General features: G+C 57.2%; 1 protein-coding gene across 1 annotated transcript in view; it reads right to left on the bottom strand.

The window, feature by feature from the left end:
* Positions 1 to 90: 90 nt before the first annotated feature.
* CCDC33 (coiled-coil domain containing 33) overlaps positions 91 to 19,769 on the bottom strand; it is a 100,574-nt gene continuing 80,895 nt past the window's right edge. Inside the window, exons 13-20 of the mRNA XM_021693705.1 lie at positions 4,408 to 4,568; positions 4,061 to 4,166; positions 3,725 to 3,856; positions 3,537 to 3,627; positions 2,414 to 2,580; positions 1,281 to 1,367; positions 848 to 961; positions 91 to 198 (exon numbers count right to left, since the gene is read on the bottom strand). Coding sequence (XP_021549380.1) covers positions 91 to 198; positions 848 to 961; positions 1,281 to 1,367; positions 2,414 to 2,580; positions 3,537 to 3,627; positions 3,725 to 3,856; positions 4,061 to 4,166; positions 4,408 to 4,568 — 966 coding nt within the window. The remainder of the gene's footprint in view (positions 199 to 847; positions 962 to 1,280; positions 1,368 to 2,413; positions 2,581 to 3,536; positions 3,628 to 3,724; positions 3,857 to 4,060; positions 4,167 to 4,407; positions 4,569 to 19,769) is intronic.

Here is a 19,769-nt window from a genome sequence, read left to right as displayed (position 1 = left end):
GGCATTTAATACAGTCATCTGGGGGGTGGAATGAGACTCCCCAGCACACAGAGAGGGAGGCCTGCTCCAGCTACTCAGGTCTGCTAAGACTCAGGTCTTTTCGGAGTTTGAGGGCTTGTTGAGCTTAGTCTCCGAGCTGGGCATCAGAGGGTCCAGCTTCGAGGGTCGCCTGTGGTCCTTGGCATGGGCCAAGGAGTTCTGTGGTATGCAAAGCAAAGGGAGGTGAGTACGCCCCTGCCCCGGTGAGGGGACCCATCAGAGTGCATCTTGCCTGGCAAGCCAGGCCTCAGAGGATCCAAATACAGTGGGCCATGCCTTCACAAAGGATTCCAAACCTGTTTAGCCTGGGGCCGAGCTTGAGGGGCAGCTGTGAACAGGCCTGTTTGTGCGGACGAAGCCAGCAGCCTTTCTCTCTGGCACCGTGCCCCCATCACCGGAAGGTGGGCAGCATTGAAGAGGCCAAGAGGGTGCGCTCACGGGAGAGCCTTAGGGGCTCTGGACTTGGGTGGGGGCCACAGCTACTCTGCTCAGGAGCAAACCCAGTGCTAAAGTACAGCCAGGACCAGAGCATTCCAGAAATGCCTGCAGGGGCAACCCTTCATCCACGGCCATGTCACCTTGATTCTCACCACCACCCGTCGGAAAGGGTAGTCTCGGGGGGCTTTCTATTCCCCTTGGGCAGGTGGGGCATGGAGACCAGGCCAGGGCTCCTGATGGTAACAGGGCAGAAGCTGAGCGCAGGTCTTCTGGACAGTTCTTCTCAGGGCCCAGAGACTCTGGGTCGGGGATGGCGGCTGCCAGCCACACTGCCTGCACCCCACGGAGCTTCTCCAGAGAGATCACTCACGGGCAGGCCAGTGATGACGGAATTTGAGGGGTGCCCCAAGCCGTACTCTTGCTCCTGCAGCCGTGTGGCCAAGTCCTGCTTCTCGCGTCCCCAGAGTCGGGCCGAGTCCTCTAACTGCAGACACGGAGAGGGACAGATAGGGACCTGCTGGGCAGCAGGGCCCATCCCTGCAAGCAGGACAACCAGAGCCTGGGCAACGTGGGCCTACTACCTTCTGGAGACATCGGGCATGCCAGGGGTGGGTGGGGAGGGGCCAAATGACAGTCCGATTAAGGCACAGATGGACCCTCCTTGAGTTCCAACAACATATTGAGCCCTGACCTTGGGCACACACTGAGCCACAACCCTGGTCACACTTGGAGCCTGACTCTGGTCAAGGGTTGTTGAGCGGTGAGCCTGCCCAGGATGACTGACGCCAGCCTGGCTCACCTACCTGGCTTTCCAGGGATAGGATCCGGCTCTGAGCTCGTTCTAGCTTGGCCAGAAGGTTGAACTTGTCTGAGGTACTGGCAAGGAGATCCTGTGGGCAAAGCAGAAGCTCATACCTGGCTCCCACTAGGGACTGCAGCCGTGTGGGCTCAGGAGGCCGTGAGCTACTGAGGCAGAAACCAGCCAGGTCTGAGTTCCCAGCTCAGCTCCCCAATGCAGAGCCTCAGACCCAGGGCCAAACCCTCTTTCCCGAGGTTGACCTGAGATGGCAGGTGCTTTTTTCACCACCTTTCTCCCCACAGATTTGGTTATATGGAGTTTCTGCACATCACTTTCTAAATGTAAAATGTACCAGGCAGATTAGCTCACAGAAAGGACTCTTGAACAGGGAGTCTTTTTGTAAAGTGAGGGCTCCCCGGTCCCCGCACTTTACCCGGATGTCCACGCACCAGGGGAGCGTTCAAACAGAACTCATCTCCTATAAGTCCTGGGATGAAGAGAAAAACCCTCCTGGGTCCCCTGCCCACCCCTCTTCTGTAATTCCAAATGTCTTGTCTTTGGGTTTGCGTAAAGCAGGGGCGCCTGCAGCAGCCTTGGAGATGGAGCGGGGCCGAGGCATTTCCGGGGCCAGGGGCACCCACCTGTGCGGGCAGGGCCTCTGTGCCCTTGGAGTGGCCTGGGCCATCTGTCTCTTGCAGTCTCTCTGCCAGGTCTCCTCCTGCTCCCAACTCCCTGGGGTCCACCTGGGATGGGGGAAAAGGGCTCTCTCTCCAAGGCTGTACCAGTCCCAGGAAATGTTCCAGGATGGAGCTCAGAGAGGCTTGTGTGGAGTCCAAGTGCAGGCCAGCCAGGTGGCAGAAAGGGGTCAGGGATCAAAGGTCAAGGGCCATTAGGGGCTTGCTTTCTCCCAGGCTGCAAGAGGAGGGCAAAGGTGGAGCTTTCAGGCCCATGTGTGTCCCCCAGGAGGAAAGAGGCGGGCCTGAGAGTTGGCACTCCAGGAGTCTCCAGGCACATCGGGGACCCTGGGAAGCCTAGCTCAGGATCGTGGTCTTCAGCTTGCATTGGGCTGGGCACAGTTGCTGAGCGCCTGGCGGCTGGCTCAGGCAGGCCCAGGCCCCGTGTGGGGGCGGCTCTTACCGGCAGTGCCTGCTGCTGCAGGATAATGGGCGCTGACTGGTGGCGGTTCTTCTCCAGCTCTGCCCGCAGCCTGGAGTTTTCCGCCAGCAGGACTGAGTACAGGTCCACAGGCAGGTTCTCTCCCGTCGGCACCGGGGGAAGGCCAGAGGCGGAGAGCATGGGGAAGGCTGCAGACGTGGCCACAGCTCTTCGTGAGACAGGCTTTCCTGCCCGCCTGCCCCCAGCCTGATCTGCCCCAGCATTTTGCTCCATTCTGCCCCTCCTCTGCTCCCAAGCCTTCAATGGCTCCCTGCTGCCAGGGGAATCAGAGCCACGCGCCTCAGCCCATCCTAGGCTCTTTAGAATCTGACCCCCGTGTTCTCCATAACCACTCCCTGGCCTTTGGTCCTGGGTCGATTTTAGCTCTTCACCTCTCCCTCTCCTCCCTTCTCCGCCCCTGCCATTGTCACTCCCTGGGCCTTTGCCCTCCCTAGGCTGCCTTCCCCTCTCTCATCCCACTCTGGGATGACCTCGGGGATCCTGAAAGGCAGCCCCAGCTTGCACAGTTTTCCAAAGGCCTTCCGAAATGCACCGCCCCCCGCCCCCCACACCCTTGCAGTGAAGGCTGCCACAGGGCTGGGCACAAGGGGCTTCCTGGCTGGCGAGGCTGCACACATGGCTCAGGGAAATCCTCTGCCCGGGGCCGGCCCGGGATGGCGGGACCTGGTTCTTCCCCCCTTCCCCCAGAGCCCCCTCAGACTGGCCCTTCTAGGTGGCTCTGGTTAACGTCAGTGGAGGAAACAGACAAGTGCTGTTTGTTTTGTAGAAGCGGATTCTGAAGACAATGGGGAGACGAGGAAGTTCCAGAAGGGCCCGGGCAGCCCCTGCCTGCTCACTCCAGTCTGCGGGGCCTCTCTGTGGCTCTGAGCAGGGTCTGCTGTCTTTCTAGCCTGGTTCACACACTGTCCCCATGTGTCCCGAGGGGCTTCTTGGCAGGAGAAGGGAGCCCAGGGGACCTTTGGGAGCCCCTCACTGCCTGCCTCAGTAGGGGGTAGCATCCTTTGCCCCAGCTCTGCTCCTGAAGCCGATGCTCCAGGAAGGCCGGGCCCCCAGGGATGGGACAAAAGCTGCGGAGCAGACTCACCCATGGTGGGCTTTCCCTGCAGCCTGTTGAGCAGGGGCTCCTTCCTGTCCCGCAGCTTGTCCTCCAGCACCCGCTCCATCTTCTCGATTACCTGGAGGGCAGAGCACAAAGGCTGGGCTGGCCGCGGGGGGATGGCGCACCTCCCGCCCCGGGCTGGCGCCTGGCGGGCTGGTCCCTGTGGCACCTGCCTTCTCCTGGTGCCGCACGGTCTCCTCCAGCGCCTTCATCTTCTGCAGCTTGTCCTGGTACCGCTTCAGCAGTGCTGCCTGTGGCTGCTGAGCCTGGTGCAGGAGGAGCAGCTCCTTCTCTCGATCATTCTTCTGATGGTGGGGGAGGGAAGGGGGCGGGGAAAGAAGGGGTGCCCGGGGTTACCCTTGGCCCCTCTGCTGAGCATCCCACTGCAGTGTCCCCTTCCCTCCACGCCTCTCTCCCTTCTGCTCCCAGATGCTGCTCTGAACACCCCCCAACTCCCTTCCTCTCTGCTCCCCCTGCCCTCTGCCCCCCACCCCCCAGCCCCAGCTCACCCGAATCAGCTCATTCTGCAAATGCTGCACCTTGTCCCTCAGTTTCTTCAGGTCCAGCTCACTCAGCAGCAGTTTCTGCTTCATGGACACTGGTGGGGTGGGGGAGCTGTCTCAGGGAAGAGGCATCTCCCAGCTCAGCAGAGCTGGGGGGGCAGGGACAAGTGTCTCTCAGTCCTGGGGATCGAGACAGGACTGGAGTCTCCATTCCCCATCCCGGAGAGGACCCAACCAGTGTCCAGGAGCAGGCACAGCTGGGAAAGTCTCCCCACCACCCTGGTCTGCAATCCAGAGCCTGGGCTCGGGCAGGCACCCGGATGCTCTCAATGGCCCGTATACCCTCATCCAGCTTCTGGGCTTTGTTGGCGTTGTCCTGCTCCTCTTCCCCCTCCTCCTGGGTCAGCTGGCTCCTCAGCATGCGGTTCTCGGCCTCCAGCATGCTGGTGTGTTTCCGCAGCGACAGGATGTCCTCTGCCATCTTCTGCATGGCCCGCCGGTAGTTGTTCATCTCCTGTGGGTCCCAGAGCTCAGAACCAGGTCCCCAGTCCCACTGGGACCTCCACCCCACATCTGCACCCCCACTTGGAATTCAGCGGGCCAATGAGCAGAGTGAACCCCAAGCTGTGCCCTTGAGTCTTAGCAACTCCTTAAGGGGGTGGTAATGACTCGACCTCCACTTCTCCTGGCCATGGGAGAGCAGTCATGCCAATGATCTCTCCCAGGGGCCATGTGTCTTCTTGTGATGCCAACGAGGAGGGACCTGGGGCTCGCACCCCTGGTGAGGGAGCTCATGAGTAGCAGAGACTCGAAAGGCCCCGGGGCCAGGTTTCCAGGGTCTGGTTAACTCCGAGCCACTTCTCTGCCTTCTCCTTCTCCCCTTTTCTAATCCCTATCCTTCCTCATGTCACTGAGAACCCGGAGAAGAACCTTCAGAACTCCCAGTGAATGCTACTTGGGAGCTGAGCCCAGGCCCCAGCTACCCCGACCACCCCGGGGGGCAGGAAGAGACATCCGGTAGGCCCAGGAGACCCAGATAAAGACTCGAGGTCAGGACTGGGATCTACAGGATCTAGGGTATGAGGTGGGGCCAGGATCTACCAGATCTAGGGTATGAGGTGGGGCCAGGCTGCCGGGCTCTGTCTTTGATTAGGAGTAACAATAGTCCTAATATCTGGTGCTCACTGAGCACCGAGTGTGCTCTGGGTTAGGCCCTCCCTCACTTAGTCCCCATCCAGCCTGTCATCATCCTCATTGCACTGACGGGGAAACCAAGGTCCAGAGAGGCGTGTAACTGGCTCAGTCACAAAACTAATGAGTGGCAGAGAGAGGGTCTGAGACTCAGGCCTGCTAGTCCTCGAGTCTGTGTTCTTAATGCTATGCAATCCTGCCAGATGCCCCCATCCGGGGAAACTGCACAGTATGCTGAGAAGTGCTAGGAGCAGCTTCCTGAAAAGGATGATTGGTGTAATCTCAGTTTGGGAAAAAAATTAACGTCTGCCTTCATGTATGCATAGGAGATGGATGGGCTACATTAATGGCCTTTGCTTTGTAATAAAAATTCCCTACTGTTATTTATAAAAAAGTTTTTAAAAGGGAATTTCTTAAATATAAATATAAAAGAAGCACCCAAAATGTGAGGCCAGGAAGGTCGATAGAGGGGGAGGAGGTGGAAGGGGGGGAAGTGAGGCGGGCAGAGTTTGCTAAGCCCTGGAAGCCGGTGGCCCTCTTGAAGCTGCGGAGGCTTCGCATGTGGGAGTGGGGGCTCCTCAGCCAAGCCAGGCCCCCAAGTTTCCAGGAAGCAGAGCTCGGCCCCCAACTCCCTCCTGGGCCCCCTGCTGACTGCGGCTGTGGCCTGCCTCCTGGCCACTGCCTCCAACCTGCTGCATGTGGGCCACTGGCTCCTTGGAGAAGGGTTCCCAGACAGCGGGGACTCATCAGACACCACTTGTCACCTGCCACTGTCTAGCCTTCTGGCCGGACTCCCTCTAACTGGTGCCAGGGCAGGGTCCATCTCCCCAGCACCTGTCCCAGTCGAGTTCCAGGTCTTGGCGCCTCTAGATGGGCCCATCTGGTGTCCTTGGGCAGCATCATTAACTAAGAGACTCGGCCTAGAGACTGCACACACACACAGGGCCTTGCGGTCAGGCTTTGGTCAGACGCCCAGTGTGGCCACTGACTCACTGAGCCTAGACAGGCCCCTCCAGCTTTCTGAACCTCAGATCCCTCTGACAGGCTAAGCACGGGGTTGCTGCGGAACTCAGAGTCAGCGCGTGCAGCAGCTGGCTCAGGCCTTGCCCAGGACAGGTAGGCCCTGGATTCTCATCCCATTCTCATCCTGCCCCATTTCTGCTAAGAGGCTGCTTTAATCATCAGGTCAGACCCCTTCCTCCTCGTCCTTGTTGCCCAACACGCACGACAGACAGTGCCCACCCCTCTGCTGGGCCCTGCGTCTTCCATCTATGGCAGCCCAGAGACTGACATGGGTGTGGGAGGCCCAGGAGACTGTCAAGAGGAAGCACGTGTTATTTTGGAAAAGGAAATTTGTCCCTCTTCTCCTTCCCCGGCCCCGTTTTGGCTTTCATTATGTCATCTCTGAATAATTAAAGCAGTATCCAAATGGGTTTCTTTGCTTGTAGGATTAAATCTCCTAGAGGAACACACACACACATGCAAGAGTAGTGTTCCAGGATGCTCAGTGAGTTCAGTCCACAGACTTCCGCCAGGGCCGCATGGAGTACTCACAGAGAGTGACCTTGCTAGCTGTTCTGACACAGAGAGATGTCGGCACAATATTGTTAAATTAAAAAAAGCATGTGGCAAATTGCTATGATCCCATCCAAAATGTGTGTGTGTGTGTGCATGTGCGTGTGGGCATGCATACAGGTGTATAAGAACAGTGGTTGCTGCTCTGTTTGGGAGGGGAAAGGAATACTTACTTCCTTTCTAATCATATATATTTTTAATATAATATATAAAAATATATATATTTGAGAGAGAGAGGGAGAGAGTGTGTGAATTTGGGGGGGTGGACGGGGGAGGCAGAGGGAGAAGGAGAGAGAGAATCTCAAGCAGGCTTCACGCCCAGTGTGGAGTCCAACATGGGACTTGATTTCAAGACTCTGAGATCGTAACCTGAGCCGAAACCAAGAGTCAGGCACTTAACCAACTGAGCCACCCAGGTGTCCTTCATTTTATATTTCTAATAAGAATATATCCATATATTATTCATCTAATTTAAAATAATTTTAATCTAAACACAATGGGGGTCACACCATGTTCATGGATTGAAAGATGTAATATTTGAAGAATTAGTTCTTTCCAAAATTGATTTATAGATTTAATGCATCTGATCAAAATCGTAACTTGTGTGTGTGTGTGTGTGTGTGTGTAGAAATAGACAAGCTGATTCTATAATAGGTGAGAAATAAAAAGGGCAATATAACTAAAATTATTTTTGAAGAGGAACAATTGGGAAGACTTACTTTATGAGCTATCAAGACTTACGATAAAGTAACAGTAATTAAGACAGTGTAATATCAGTGCAAAGATTGATAAGTAGGTCAAAGAGGTAGGATAGAGAGTCTTGAAGCAGACCCACACGTATATGGACTCTTAACTCATGACAAGGATGGTATTCAAGGACTGCAGGGATAAGACCGTGATTGTAGTAGATGATACTGTGTCAGTTTGATATCTATATAGGAAAGGGGAAACTTGGCTGCCATCACATATCATAAACAACAATAAATTCCAGGAAGATGGAGATCTAAGTATAAAACGTAAAACAGTAAGGATTCTAAAAGACAAGGATAAGAGTATCATTAAGAACTTCAGGGAGGAAAAGCTTTTGAACAACAGGACACAAAAAAGCACAAGTCAGAATGGAAAGGATTGATAAATTTGGTCCATTTAAGTTAAGAACCTCTATTCATGAAAAGACATTATTAAGGGAGTGAGTGGGCAAGACCAGTAGGAGATATTTGCAACACGCACGACAGACCGTTGGCTCATATTCAGATATAAAAATAACTCTTACAAATAAGTAAGAAAAAGACAGACCACTCAAGGGAATAATGGACAAAAGATTGAACTGGCACTTGACAGAATAAGTCAATAAGCATGTGAATTGGTGCCCACCCTCTTTAGTCATTTAAAACCACAATGAGATATTACTATACGCCCACTAGAATGACAAAAACAGAACAAAACAATCCCAACCGTGTCAAATGTGGGTGAGGGTGTGGAACACATGGGACACTTCTTCACTGTTGGGGGACCTGAAGAGCCACCACCACTTTGGAGAACCCCCTGCTTACAGGATACTATTCAGGTTGAATGTAGGCATAGCCTACGATCCTGCAATTATACACCTGGGTGTATTATACCCAGCACAAATGCATGCATCCACGCATCAGTAAGCAGGGGTGAGAACATTCCTCGCAGCATTATTTGTATTAATCCCAAGTGGAAATCACACAAATGTCCATCACAGTCGAATGGAGACATACAATGGAATATAAACAGCGGTAAAAATAAATGAGCACCAATGACATGAAACCACAGGGAGGAAGCTCTCACACATAATCTCAAGCAAAAGAAGTCAGACACGAAGTACCTACCCTATGATTCCATAGAGATTTGGCTCAAATCGAGGTCCCCCCCATGTTGGATCCCTGCTCCTCCAGAAGTCTGCTTCTTCCTCTCCCTTTGCCCCTCCCCCCGTCCCGCTCTCTCTTGCACACGCACACTCTCTCTCTCTCTCAAATAAATAAATAAAAGAATTTATTTATTTATTTGACAGAGAGAGACACAGCGAGAGAGGGAACACAAGCAGGGGGAGGGGCAGAGGGAGAAGCAGGCTTCCCGCCGAGCAGGGAGCCCGATGCGGGGCTCGATCCCAGGACCTGGGATTACGACCTGAGCCGAAGGCAGCCGCTTAACGACTGAGCCACCTAGGCGCCCTAAATGAATAAAAAACAAACCAAAACAAAAAAACCCAGGCAAACTGAAGCACTAGAATTAGAAGTCAGGGTGGGAGATCTATGCGGGGAGCTGGGGGGCGTGACTGGGAGGTGTGGGGGTAGTTTTTGAGGTGTTAGCAGTGCTGCACCTCTTGACCTGTGGGACACGCGGGGCTGACACACGTATGTTCACTTTGTGATAAATCACTGCAGCGAAGACTGCAGTGATTTTGTGCATTTGTCTGAATGTGTGTACTCCACATAAAAGAGTTAAAAACATTTAATGAATTAAAAACTAAATGAATCCTGGCTCAAGTCTGCTTAAGTCCACGAAGCCTCCACACCACGGTTCTCCTCCGGGGACCCTCCAGCTCTCAGCGATACTGGGTTCCTCTCAGCCCTGAGTTTTGGATGCTCCCGGAGGGGCCCTGCTCCCAGGCCCTCCTGGCAGCATCTTCCGGCCATGAGGCCCTCTCCGGGCCTACAGGGGAGGGCCCGGCAGAGTCTGCTCCGCCTGCAGGCAGGGCCCCCTGAGGACCAGCAGGCGTGCACACTGATCCTTGTCAGGGGCCTACACAATGCCTCAGAAGATCCTGTGAGACTGATGGCTTTGGTGACACGTCCAAGTTCAACTGGCCTGCAAATATGGGTCTAGCACTGGAACCCAACTCTACTCGAAAAACTATGCTCCTTGCACCTCCTTGATTGAGGAAGGCTGGGGCTTCACCCAGAGAGAAGAAGAAAGAATGAGTCCTGGCTTGGTTTGGAGCTCAATCGATCTACAGAAATTGAGTGGCACTGATTGGGGAGTAGCCAGTGTCCACCTGATGTCCCAAGGCCCCATTCTGCCCTTTGTCCCCGAGGTCAAGGCTGCCTTGGGGCGGAGGTGGAAGAAAGGGTTCCCCTATCTGCTCTTCAGGGAGCCAGACGTGCTCAGGCCTCCCTGCATCAGGAGAGGTGGCCATGTGGCCTCTTCTTACTGTCCCCACCCCAGCTGGCCCCGGCTGGGAAGAAGCCCGCAGATTCGAATGCGCCTGCCTGATCCCACTGCCGGCTTCCCAGCTTCTCCTCCAGATGCGCCCAGTCCGAGGTAGGGGTAGGGGGCCAGGGGCCCCGGGCAGGGAAGAGCTCTGCTGGATGCGGGAGCCCTGCGCATGGCAGTCTGGGTGTTGGGGGGCGGATGCGGAGGGCTGAGATCGTCACAGCTGGCTGTGGTTCCGAGTGAGCTCCTGAGGTTTGCACCAGCTTCCTCCCAGCTCAGTGTCAACTCAGAGGCCTGGCATCGAGGCCTCTCGCAGGTACTTGAGCCACCCTGCCCCTCCAGCACATGCTCTCACACCCGCACGCATGCTCAGCACTGTGTGCAGAACCCCCATTCCCACACCTGACCTTCGTCTTTTTTACAGTCCACAGGGCAGGGCGCATGTGCGTGTGCACGTACGCCCGTGCGAGTGGTGGGAGTGGGGGGGAGCGGGGGACGGCCCCCCCTCCTCTCATCCAGGGCCCCGCTCTTTCTAAGGGCCCATTGTTCTCGAACTCTGAACAGTCCTGGGGGTGAGCAAGGCTCTCTTTCTAACACCCCCCCACACACACACATAAAGAGAGCTGAGACTCAGAGCGAGGGAAAGAGAGGTGGAGGGAGCATGACTCCTGGTGAAGTGGGGTGTCTTAGCCTCGGCCAGATGGCCCCTTCTGGGGGGAGGGTCGTGGGTCCTTTGGGACTTTGCCCGTGGAGATGAGCCCTATAGACCTTCCACAGGCCGCTCTGCCACCCCGGCCTGGCTGCTGTCTGCTAGTGGGCTCTCCCTGGGAGGAGGGAGGGGGATCCTGGCTTACCTCCCTCAGTCTCTGCCCTGGCCAGCGCCCCCTATCCATGGGACCCAGAAGGGTGGCTGCCCGTTGGCCCACCCTCCCTCCTCAGCTTCACCCACCTCCACCGCTGAGCAGCGACCTTGGGCAGCGAGGCAGGGCTGGGGAGCTGCGGCCTGCAGGCGGGTAGCCCTGACCTCTCCCCGCAGCCTGGGCGAGGCTCTCCACTCAGGGCCATGCTCTGCGTCACAGCCCAGCCTTGAGAACACGCAGGACACCACGGCCCGGATTCCCGTTGTGGCTCTGCCTCTCTGCTCCCTCCTTCCCCCCAATTCCCAGCCTGTTCTGGGGGCGGTGGACAGGATATCAGCCTCTTCCCTGTCTCCTCCCTGGGCTAGCACATCCTCTGGGGACGCTGTTCTACCTGTGCCTGACCCCGAGTGCCCACCCACTGGCCCCCCACAGGACCTTGGCTCTCAGAGTCTGTGGAGGCAAGAAGCATCAGGTCGCCCCAGATTCAAATAATCCCTCTGCCCCTCTGTGAGGGTGGCGGCTGCGCTCTGAGCCTCAGGGTCCTCAGCTGTGGAGTGTGAAAAGAGCCCTAAGACAAGGGGTGGCTGGGGGGTGAGTGGGTGTGAGGAGGGCCAGCGCGGGCCCTAGCCCAGAGGATGACTCTGACTACTGTCCCCATACCACCTCCTGAGTGCTTTTAAAAAATTATTCTTACAATAGCCCCAAATACCAGGCACAGGATGTAGGATTATCTGACTCCCCCCATTTTGCAGAAACTGAGGCCCAGCCCCCACCTCAAGCCTGAAGGGGGCAATGCTTACCACACCCCTCCCCCTCAAGAAGTTCTTATGGGGGAACCTGAGGTTACCTCATCCAAGTGGGGGCGTTCCAATATACCTGGAACCACTACCAACTTGGTTGACCAGAAACACTTTTAGACCCTCGTTGTGTAAATGCCCAAAGTCACAGAGATCCAGTTATAAAGCTGAGGCTGGAAACAGCTCAATAAACATGCAGTCAGCCAACCTTTACTGAGCCCCACTGTGTCCCAGGTCTGTTCCATGCTGGGGCCAGGGAACAGAGGAGCCCCCCATTGTCCCTCCCTGCTTGCCCTGGTCCCCTATCTACACAGAGATGGCAGGAAGTGCCCGTGACAGAGGGGAGCTCAGAGGAGGCTCCTAACCCAGACTGGGGGGGCTGGGAAGGCTTCCTGGAGGAGCTGATAATCCGAGTTGACTCTTGAAGAGGAGTAGGTGTTACCTGGGGATGGGGGTGGGGTCTCTGGGGGCAGAGGAGACGCTGTGGCAAAGGCAGGGAGGTGAGTGTGTGATGAGGAACAGAGCAGGGGAATTTCTGGAAAGCAGGGGACAGGGAGGAGAGTGTAGGGGTATGGCTGGAGAGGGGGCAGGGCAAACAGAAGAGGATCTTGAAGGCTCCTCTCAGGGGTTTGGACTTGTCCTGTAGGGTCACCGAAGGGCTTAAGCGGTGAGGCAGGTGTGTGTGTGTGTGTGTGTGTGTGTGTGAGAGAGAGAGAGAGAGAGAGAGAGAGAGAGAGAGAGAGAGAGAGATAAGACCCCTCTGGCTGCCCAGCACAGAGGGAATGCAGGGCAGGTGCAGTGAGCCAGGCAACAAGGGATGGCACCGAGCCGGCAGAGGCAGCGGGCATAGAGGTGAGGGCAGGAGCTGCAGGAGGGAAGAGGAAGAGGGGGAGAAGGAGGAGGGGGGGAGGGGGAGGGGGAGGAGGAGGAGTCATCCTCTGTGGTCTTGGGGGACAGGGAAGAGGTGCATGCACCCAGTGGGGAGGAGGAGGAGATGTTAGCCTGGGGAGGGGTGAGGCATGTGGGGTGAGGGGTGGTCACAGACAGTTGATGGTGGTCAAGCTTGGGGAGCATCCTGGCTGGAGATGGGGTGGGGAGGGCAGCCCATGGAGGTCTAAGGGAGGCCTTGGAAGGAAGGAGATTTTCCAGAGTCAGGGAAGTGTAGCATGAGGAAGGGGGCTCCAGGATGAAGGTGATAGTGGGAGAGGAGCCCTCAAGTTCAGGGCAAGTGCCAGAAAGGTGGGAGAGAGAGGGGCGGGGCAGGGGGCAAAGCCAAGGCCATGGAGCTTCAGAGAGGAGTGTCTTTGGGTCACGGTTCATTGGGTAAGACAGCCTCTCCCCCTGCCGCCTGCAGATAACCTGAAGACCGGCCGGGACAGAGCCGAGGGACACGGGAACACCACACAGCCACAAAAAAGAGGAACCACAGCGCGGAGCTGCTCACAGATGCAGCTCACACACAAAGTGCAACAAGAGAACCACACGCAAAACGACATGATGCCCTTTAGAGAAAGGTCAGCCCTGGGCTGTTAGGACGCAGGGCCCGGGGAGGCACACTTAGGTGGTGACAGGATAAAGCATCAAAGCCAGACGAGAAGCTACCGCCGATGTGGTCATGTCAGGGGAGGAGGGGGACGAGGGGCCTCTGGGTGCGGGCGCTGTTCTAGTCCGTGCCCTGGGTGGTGGTGGCAAGGGCATTTGCTTTCTAAGTATTTGGTTGTGGTGGGTTTTTTTCTGTTTTTTGTTTTTGTTTTTGTTTTTTTTACGTTCAATGCAACCCACGTGAGTTACATTTCACCATTTAAAGGTTTTTGAAAAAAAGCAAGAAGGGGGCGCCTGAGCGGCTCAGTTGGTTAAGCGTCTGCCTTCAGCTCAGGTCATGATCCCAGGGTCCTGGGATCGAGCCCCACATCGGGCTCCTTGCTCAGTGGGGAGCCTGCTTCTCCCTCTGCCTGCCGCTCTGCCTATCTGTGCTCTCTCTGTGTCAAATAAATAAATAAAATCTTAAAAAAAAAAAGCGAAAAGGTGAGAAGGCTCAACAGCTTCTGATCTGCAGAGGGAGCCTCTGGGTGTGGCCTTGAGGAGGTGACCCCTGGTGACCTTGGCCTGTGCTCTGAATGCCAGAAGGCGGTGCGGGGGACAGTGAGGTTGAGAAGGGACAGAGGGAGGGGGAGAGGCGTGGGGATGGACAGAGAAAGGACTTTCAGGAGAATGAGGAGATAGGCAGGGAGGGGGTGTATGGGAGTCCAGGGCTGGAGCAGGGGTAAGAGCAGGGAGGGACTTTACTCTCCGAGGGGAAGGAAGAAGCTTGAGGCCAGGGCAGGTGTAGACAGGTGTCCGGATCAGAGGCAGCGTGGGTGGCAGGGCTCGGCAGTGGGTGGGGTGGGTGCAGAGGGTGGGCGGTGAGCCTGAACCAGGGCGTCAGATTTGCTGCCTGGCACTCACCCTTCCCCCCTTTGCCCTTCCCTGGGCAGCCATCCACCCTCTGGGTTGCCAGGCCAAGGACCCGTCGCGGGCAGGCCCAGGCTTCTGTCCTGTGATTTGCCTCTGCAGCCGGCAGAGGGCAGCCACCTCCCACAGATGCTCTGCCTTCAGGTCTTGGAATAAGGCCGGCCTGAGCAGGCCCCACAGCTCAGGGGTGGAGAAGGGTGGGGGAGAGGCATAGGGGGCTGTCTTGCTCTCCAGCCCCACACACGTCCTTCCTCCAAAAGGTCCTGCCCATCTTCCTACACCTGCCTGTGAACTCCCATCTCCAAGGTTCTGATGGGCGTCCTCTCCCAAAAATCACCCGTGGGCGTCAGAGAGGTGCGGTGCCTTGTCCAAGGTAACACAGCAAATCCCAAGCCTCACTGGACCCGGATGTAGTTTAGAAAGTGTACCAAACACACACATGAACACACACACACCCCAACTAAATCTTTGCAAATCAGACAGGATTCTTCTATCCACCTGGGAAGCCACACTGGGAAGCCACACTATGAACACTGGCACAGGCAGGGCCTGCCGGGGTCATGGGGCCCAATAGCTGGAGCCCCCCCTTGTTGAACGCCTACCACTGGCCAGGCCCTTTCCATACTTCTCCTCTAATTCAAACAATGAGCCTGCAGGGGAGGCATTTCCACTCCTACTTCCCAAGGAGGAAGCCGAGGCCCACGGGGGCAGGGCTGGGTGATCTGTTCGAGGCTGCCCCACCCATAGGGCCCGAGCTGCAGGCTGACTTGGGTCTCGCTGAACGTTGTTGAAGGACTGTCCTACAGGCCCAGGGAGCCAAGCCTGGGCTGGGGAATCAGAGCTACGGTCTTCCAGGGGACCAGGTAAGATGCCACTCTGCCCTTGAGTTTCTCCCTTCCCCAGGGACTGGGGGTGTTTGTCCTTGGCCAGGTGTCTACTGGGGGAGGGTAGGTATGCACATCACCTTCAGGCTTGTACGGTGCTCTTAGGGCCCATCTGGGCTGCTTTTCTGAGTCAGAGGGAGGAAGATTCCCAACCCCCTACTCCCCACCCCACACCTCCCTGCCCCAGGCCTGGCCAGGCCTATTTCCTGGTGTCGCTGCACCCCTACACCAGGCTGCGAGGGGCCAGTTTTACTCCCTCAGTACCCTCCTCTGCCGATAATGAAACCAGCCAATAATGTAGTGTTTCTGCCCCCACCCATGGGATTTCCTCTGCCCAGAAGGGGCATCTCCTGGTGGCATTCCCCCTCCTGGCGAACTGGTCTGATCTCTGTAGGCTCTTCCTACAGGCAGACCTCCTGGTTCTCTGCTTCTTTGGGCTCTCTTTGTGCTGCCTCTAAACACAACTTCCTCTCCACAAGATGTGGAAGATGGTTTAAAATGCTATGTTCCTCCTCTCAGGGAGAGGTGGGGTCTAGACCCTGCCTTATAACTGGACGGGTCTTAGAGAATTGCAAAGGCAGCACTGGGAGGTTCGGGGACTTCCCTGCAGCTGCCACGTCCCCCCGGGGACACTTGCTGTCCCCCAGGGAAGAAGCGCCTGAGATGGCCAAGCTGTGAGGAAGCCCCAACTGATGGTGTGGGAGGAGCCGTGTCCGCCCAGCGGCCGGGCTCCAGCCCCCTGCCCTCCCATGTCAGCCGAGGACCCAGCCACCATGGATGGAGACCAGCCCTCACTGCTATGCTCGGCTTAGCTCCTGACACAAAGAACAGAGAGAGAATAATACAAGAAAAATGATCACTTTAAGTCACAATGTTTGGGGTGGTTTGTCATGCGGCAGTAGATAAATGGCACCTTCTCTCTGGCCTCTGGAGCCCTTCAGTGGCTCCCACACGCCCTCGTGATAAACTGCCAGTTCGAATTTCAAGCCATCTCTCCCAGCAAAATTAGACTCCCTTCAGAAATTGGCCGTGGCCACTCTGATCATGGGCCAGCCTTCCTGAGCCCCTCGCTATCTCTGAAGCCTCGTTCCCTCTGTCAAGAAGCCATCCCCAATCCTCTTTCCCCCAGACTGGGACTCCCCTTCCCTCCAGGGACCAGCAACACACTCTCCCTCCAGCTCCTGGGGCACCCTGGCAGCATGGAAGGGCCTCCCATCCTCTCTGCAGACTCTGGTGGCATCCCGAGATGGGGAAGGAGGGCCAGGCAGCCCCCAGGACTGTTAGCCAAGGACACTGCTCCAGCCAGATTTGCCATGCTCTGATCGCAGAGCTCCCGCAGGTCCCCTTAGGATGTCTGAGAGGCTACTCTGGGCCAATCTAAGCTATCCAATACCTTGGGAATTAGCCTCATTTCGTTAAAATAAAATGGATACACTCGGCCTGTGCAAATTGGCGCTGGCCTTCCCCAGTTCCTGAGATCAGAGCTCTGAGCAAGGGCCCAGTGCTAGGGGGCTGCCTCCAGGAGGCAGGGCCTGAAGAGGGGGGAGGGGGAATTGTGCTAAGCATCTGCCCACGGGAACAGCCCTCTCCCAGGGCTCTGGGCTCATTCTGACCAAATAGCCCCTCCCTCACAGGTACACCCAGGGTCACACCTGTAAATCCATGACCTCTCTACCCTTGGTCACTGCCCACCCAGTGGAGTGGGTGTGGCACAAGTGAGACAGCAGAACCCTGTGGCCACCAGAATAGGCTCTTCCTCTCCCTCATTCTTTCTTGAACTTCATCACCACCGGAAGGAGGGAGGGTCAGGGAGGCCTGAGAGCCCCTCCGGCTGGAGGGCACATGAGGCCGGGGCTGGCCCACCGAGGTCAGGCAGCAAGGGCATGGCCAAGTGGGAGGGGCTGGACTCCAGGCCGCCCAGGGCGGGGCTTGGCAGAGGCAGGGTGCCTCGGGGGTGGGCGCCTGTGGGTGCTGCGAGTCTGGATGATCACTTCACCTGCCACCACTCTTGAGGCAGCCCGGGGGGCTCTGCTTCTGGATCAAGGGCAGTCCAGAGCTACAGAAGGTCCTAGAGCCAGGGCCCTGCTCACCCCAGATCCCTGCTCCCCATTCCCCTTGAATGTCAGCCGAGTCTGTGCAAATTGCTGTTTAAAACAGGTTCCTGAGGGGGAGGCAGTCGCTTCTTTGTTCAGCTCAAGGTTACAGCAAAGAAACAAAAGGAGTGCATTGTCTCTTCCTTCTGTTCCTTATTTTCCTTTCTGCCGCCTCAGAGACGGTGCCTTTTGTGCTTAGCACAGTGAAGCTCAGAGGGGTGGCGAGGCCTTGGCCAGCGCTGACCCCAGCCCCAGCCTAATTGGCCCCCGCAGGAGCCAGGGGGGCTGATTGGGCTGGGTCCAGACAATGGGGCTGGGGGTGGGGCAGGCTTGGGGGAGGAGCTTCCTGGAGGATGCTCCGTCTTTCCATTCCTATTTCCCTTCCCAAGCTTCCCAGAATCCTGCCCCACCTTCAAGGCTCTACCTACCCTGGGCCCTCCTCCTCCAGGAAGACCCTCTGGACCACCCCACGCCCAGCCATCGATCACTCCTTCTCAGGTCTGTGGCTCAGAGTCCTGCCTCTCCTGGACTCAGCTTGGGGCTGGCCCTTGCCTCCGGCCCAAGGAACTGCAGGGCCAGGCACTCAGGAGGCTGTTGAGGAGCTAGACCCCAGCTCTGGCCTCTGCTTATTCTTCCATAAGGAATCTCTGATGGCACTGGTCACCTCCTGCCATAATCCTCTCTGGTTAGAGCTTTGCTGCCTTTGAATGTCCCTTGTGGGCGGGACGGGGGAGAGCCCTGGCTAGAGTCTAGAATCCTGGGTTCTAATCCACACTCTGCCCACAGCTGGTGTATAACCTTAATTAAGCAAGGCCCTTGCCCACTCGGTGCCTCCTCATCTGCAAGCTGGCGTGTCGGTCCCGGCTGGGGGTGTGCTGCCAGCTTCTTGCCACAGGGGAGGAGCAAATGCTTTGGCGACTGGGGCGCAGTCACTGACCCACGCGGCGCAGGGCCCCTGGCCAGGCGCTGATCCACTTCCTCTCCCATGCCCCCATCTACCTCACCCCCTCTCCCTCACAGCCCTCGTGAGCTGTGCCCAACCCGCAAGCCTTCTCTGTATGACTGCCCCGAGCTAGCCCAGGCCCAGCCACTTTCTAGGACGTAGGGCTAGACCTCCAAGAGGCCAGACCCGGGCCTGGGTTAGCAGGAGAAATGGTCACTTTAAGGCCCTCCTCTCTTCCCTTTCTGGGTTCCTGGGTGTGAGCTCAGGTGGCAGGGGCCGGGGCTGGGGCTGGGGTCCTGTGGAAGATTCCCTTGGCCACGGGCCTGTGGGGGCCACCGCCTGCAGGCCTGATCTTCTGGTCCTCCCTGCCCCTTGCTCCGGGATCACTTCTACTGGTTGCCAGGCAACACACCCCAACACATTGCCTGTTAGGTGAGCCAGCCCCTCCTCCTGGGACCAGTGGGTGTGGAGGCAGACTTACAGAGCGGCTGTCCGGGAGGCCTGGGGCAGCCTTGGGGGCTGGAGGGGACGGGGACTCTGGCTCCCCCATCTTTCTTGCTGGCCGTCCTGTTCCCCGGGATAGGTCCCTAGGGACTGTTGCTACAACAAGTGCCTGCCTGGTGACTGAGCCCAGCCCTGAACTGGAGCAGGCCGACTCGAGGGGCCACTTTCCCTTTGTTCCAGGGTGGGGAGCCTCTGGGTGGGGTAGCTGGCGTCAGGCTAGGCTCATTCCTTGGCCAGGGAACTGCAAGGAGATGGCAGCCTGGGAGGGCTGTGGGGCCGGGAGCCCAGGAAAGGGCAAGGCCCCAAGGGCTCCGGCCTTCTGTCTCCCCCAGCCCCAGTCTCGGCAACCCTCTGCCCCTAGCCTGCCCTGAGGCTACACCTCAGTCTCCCTCTTCTTCTCCCGGTCCGTCTCCCTCTCTCCTCCAGCGCCACCCCTCAGCAATCTTCCCCCACCACAGCCCGGGCTGGGCTCCTCTCGCAGCTGGACAGCATGGCCTGGGGCCCCACGCCTGGCCCTCAGGGCCTTCCCATCTCTGCTTTCCTGATGGTCTGGACAAATTCCTTTCCCTTTAGTTCAGCGGAGACATGGGTGGATGTTTTTAAAAGGAACTCACTGGGAAGCAAAGGGAAAACAAACCCAAACAGAGCAGCCCACCACCTAGAAACGGCCTTGGTCACTAAGGCAGACATCTGTTTTAGCCACCCTTGGCCTGGGTTGCAGAGACCCCCGCTGAGGGCACGGAGGGGTCTGTCTGGCCTTTTCCCCGACTGTCTGTCTCAGGCAAGCCTGGCCCCAAAGCCTTTCCTGATAAGCACCCCATCTACGCCCACCTAAGTGCCTGCGCGGAGCTGGGACTCCATAAATACTTGTTCACCTACTTAATGAACAGATGAGTGAATGCCAGGGGTCTCTGGGGCCTCAGTGGTGGCACAATAATCATCCCTGATTGGACAATCCAGGACAGACAGTTTGACCCGTTTCAAGGGCTCCACCCTGGTCTAAGGAACCCCCCAGCCCTGGCTGCTGGGTCCTAGCTCAGGACTCTGCATGCATGGGGGCCTCTGGCCTCGGTTAGTGGTGGAGGGGGGCCCTTACTCTTCTCATGTGCAGGCCTCCCTTTTCACTTAATTCACTTGGAGATCCTGGGCAGATCCTTGTTCTTAACGGGGTTTCTTCCTCTATGTAATAGGGACAGGGCAGGGGAGTTGGACAGGACAAGCCCGGTGCTGCTCTGTG

The sequence above is a fragment of the Neomonachus schauinslandi genome, chromosome 9 (assembly GCF_002201575.2).
Source record: "Neomonachus schauinslandi chromosome 9, ASM220157v2, whole genome shotgun sequence".
Lineage (NCBI taxonomy): Eukaryota > Metazoa > Chordata > Mammalia > Carnivora > Phocidae > Neomonachus > Neomonachus schauinslandi.
This window is presented reverse-complemented; position numbering and strand designations above follow the sequence as displayed.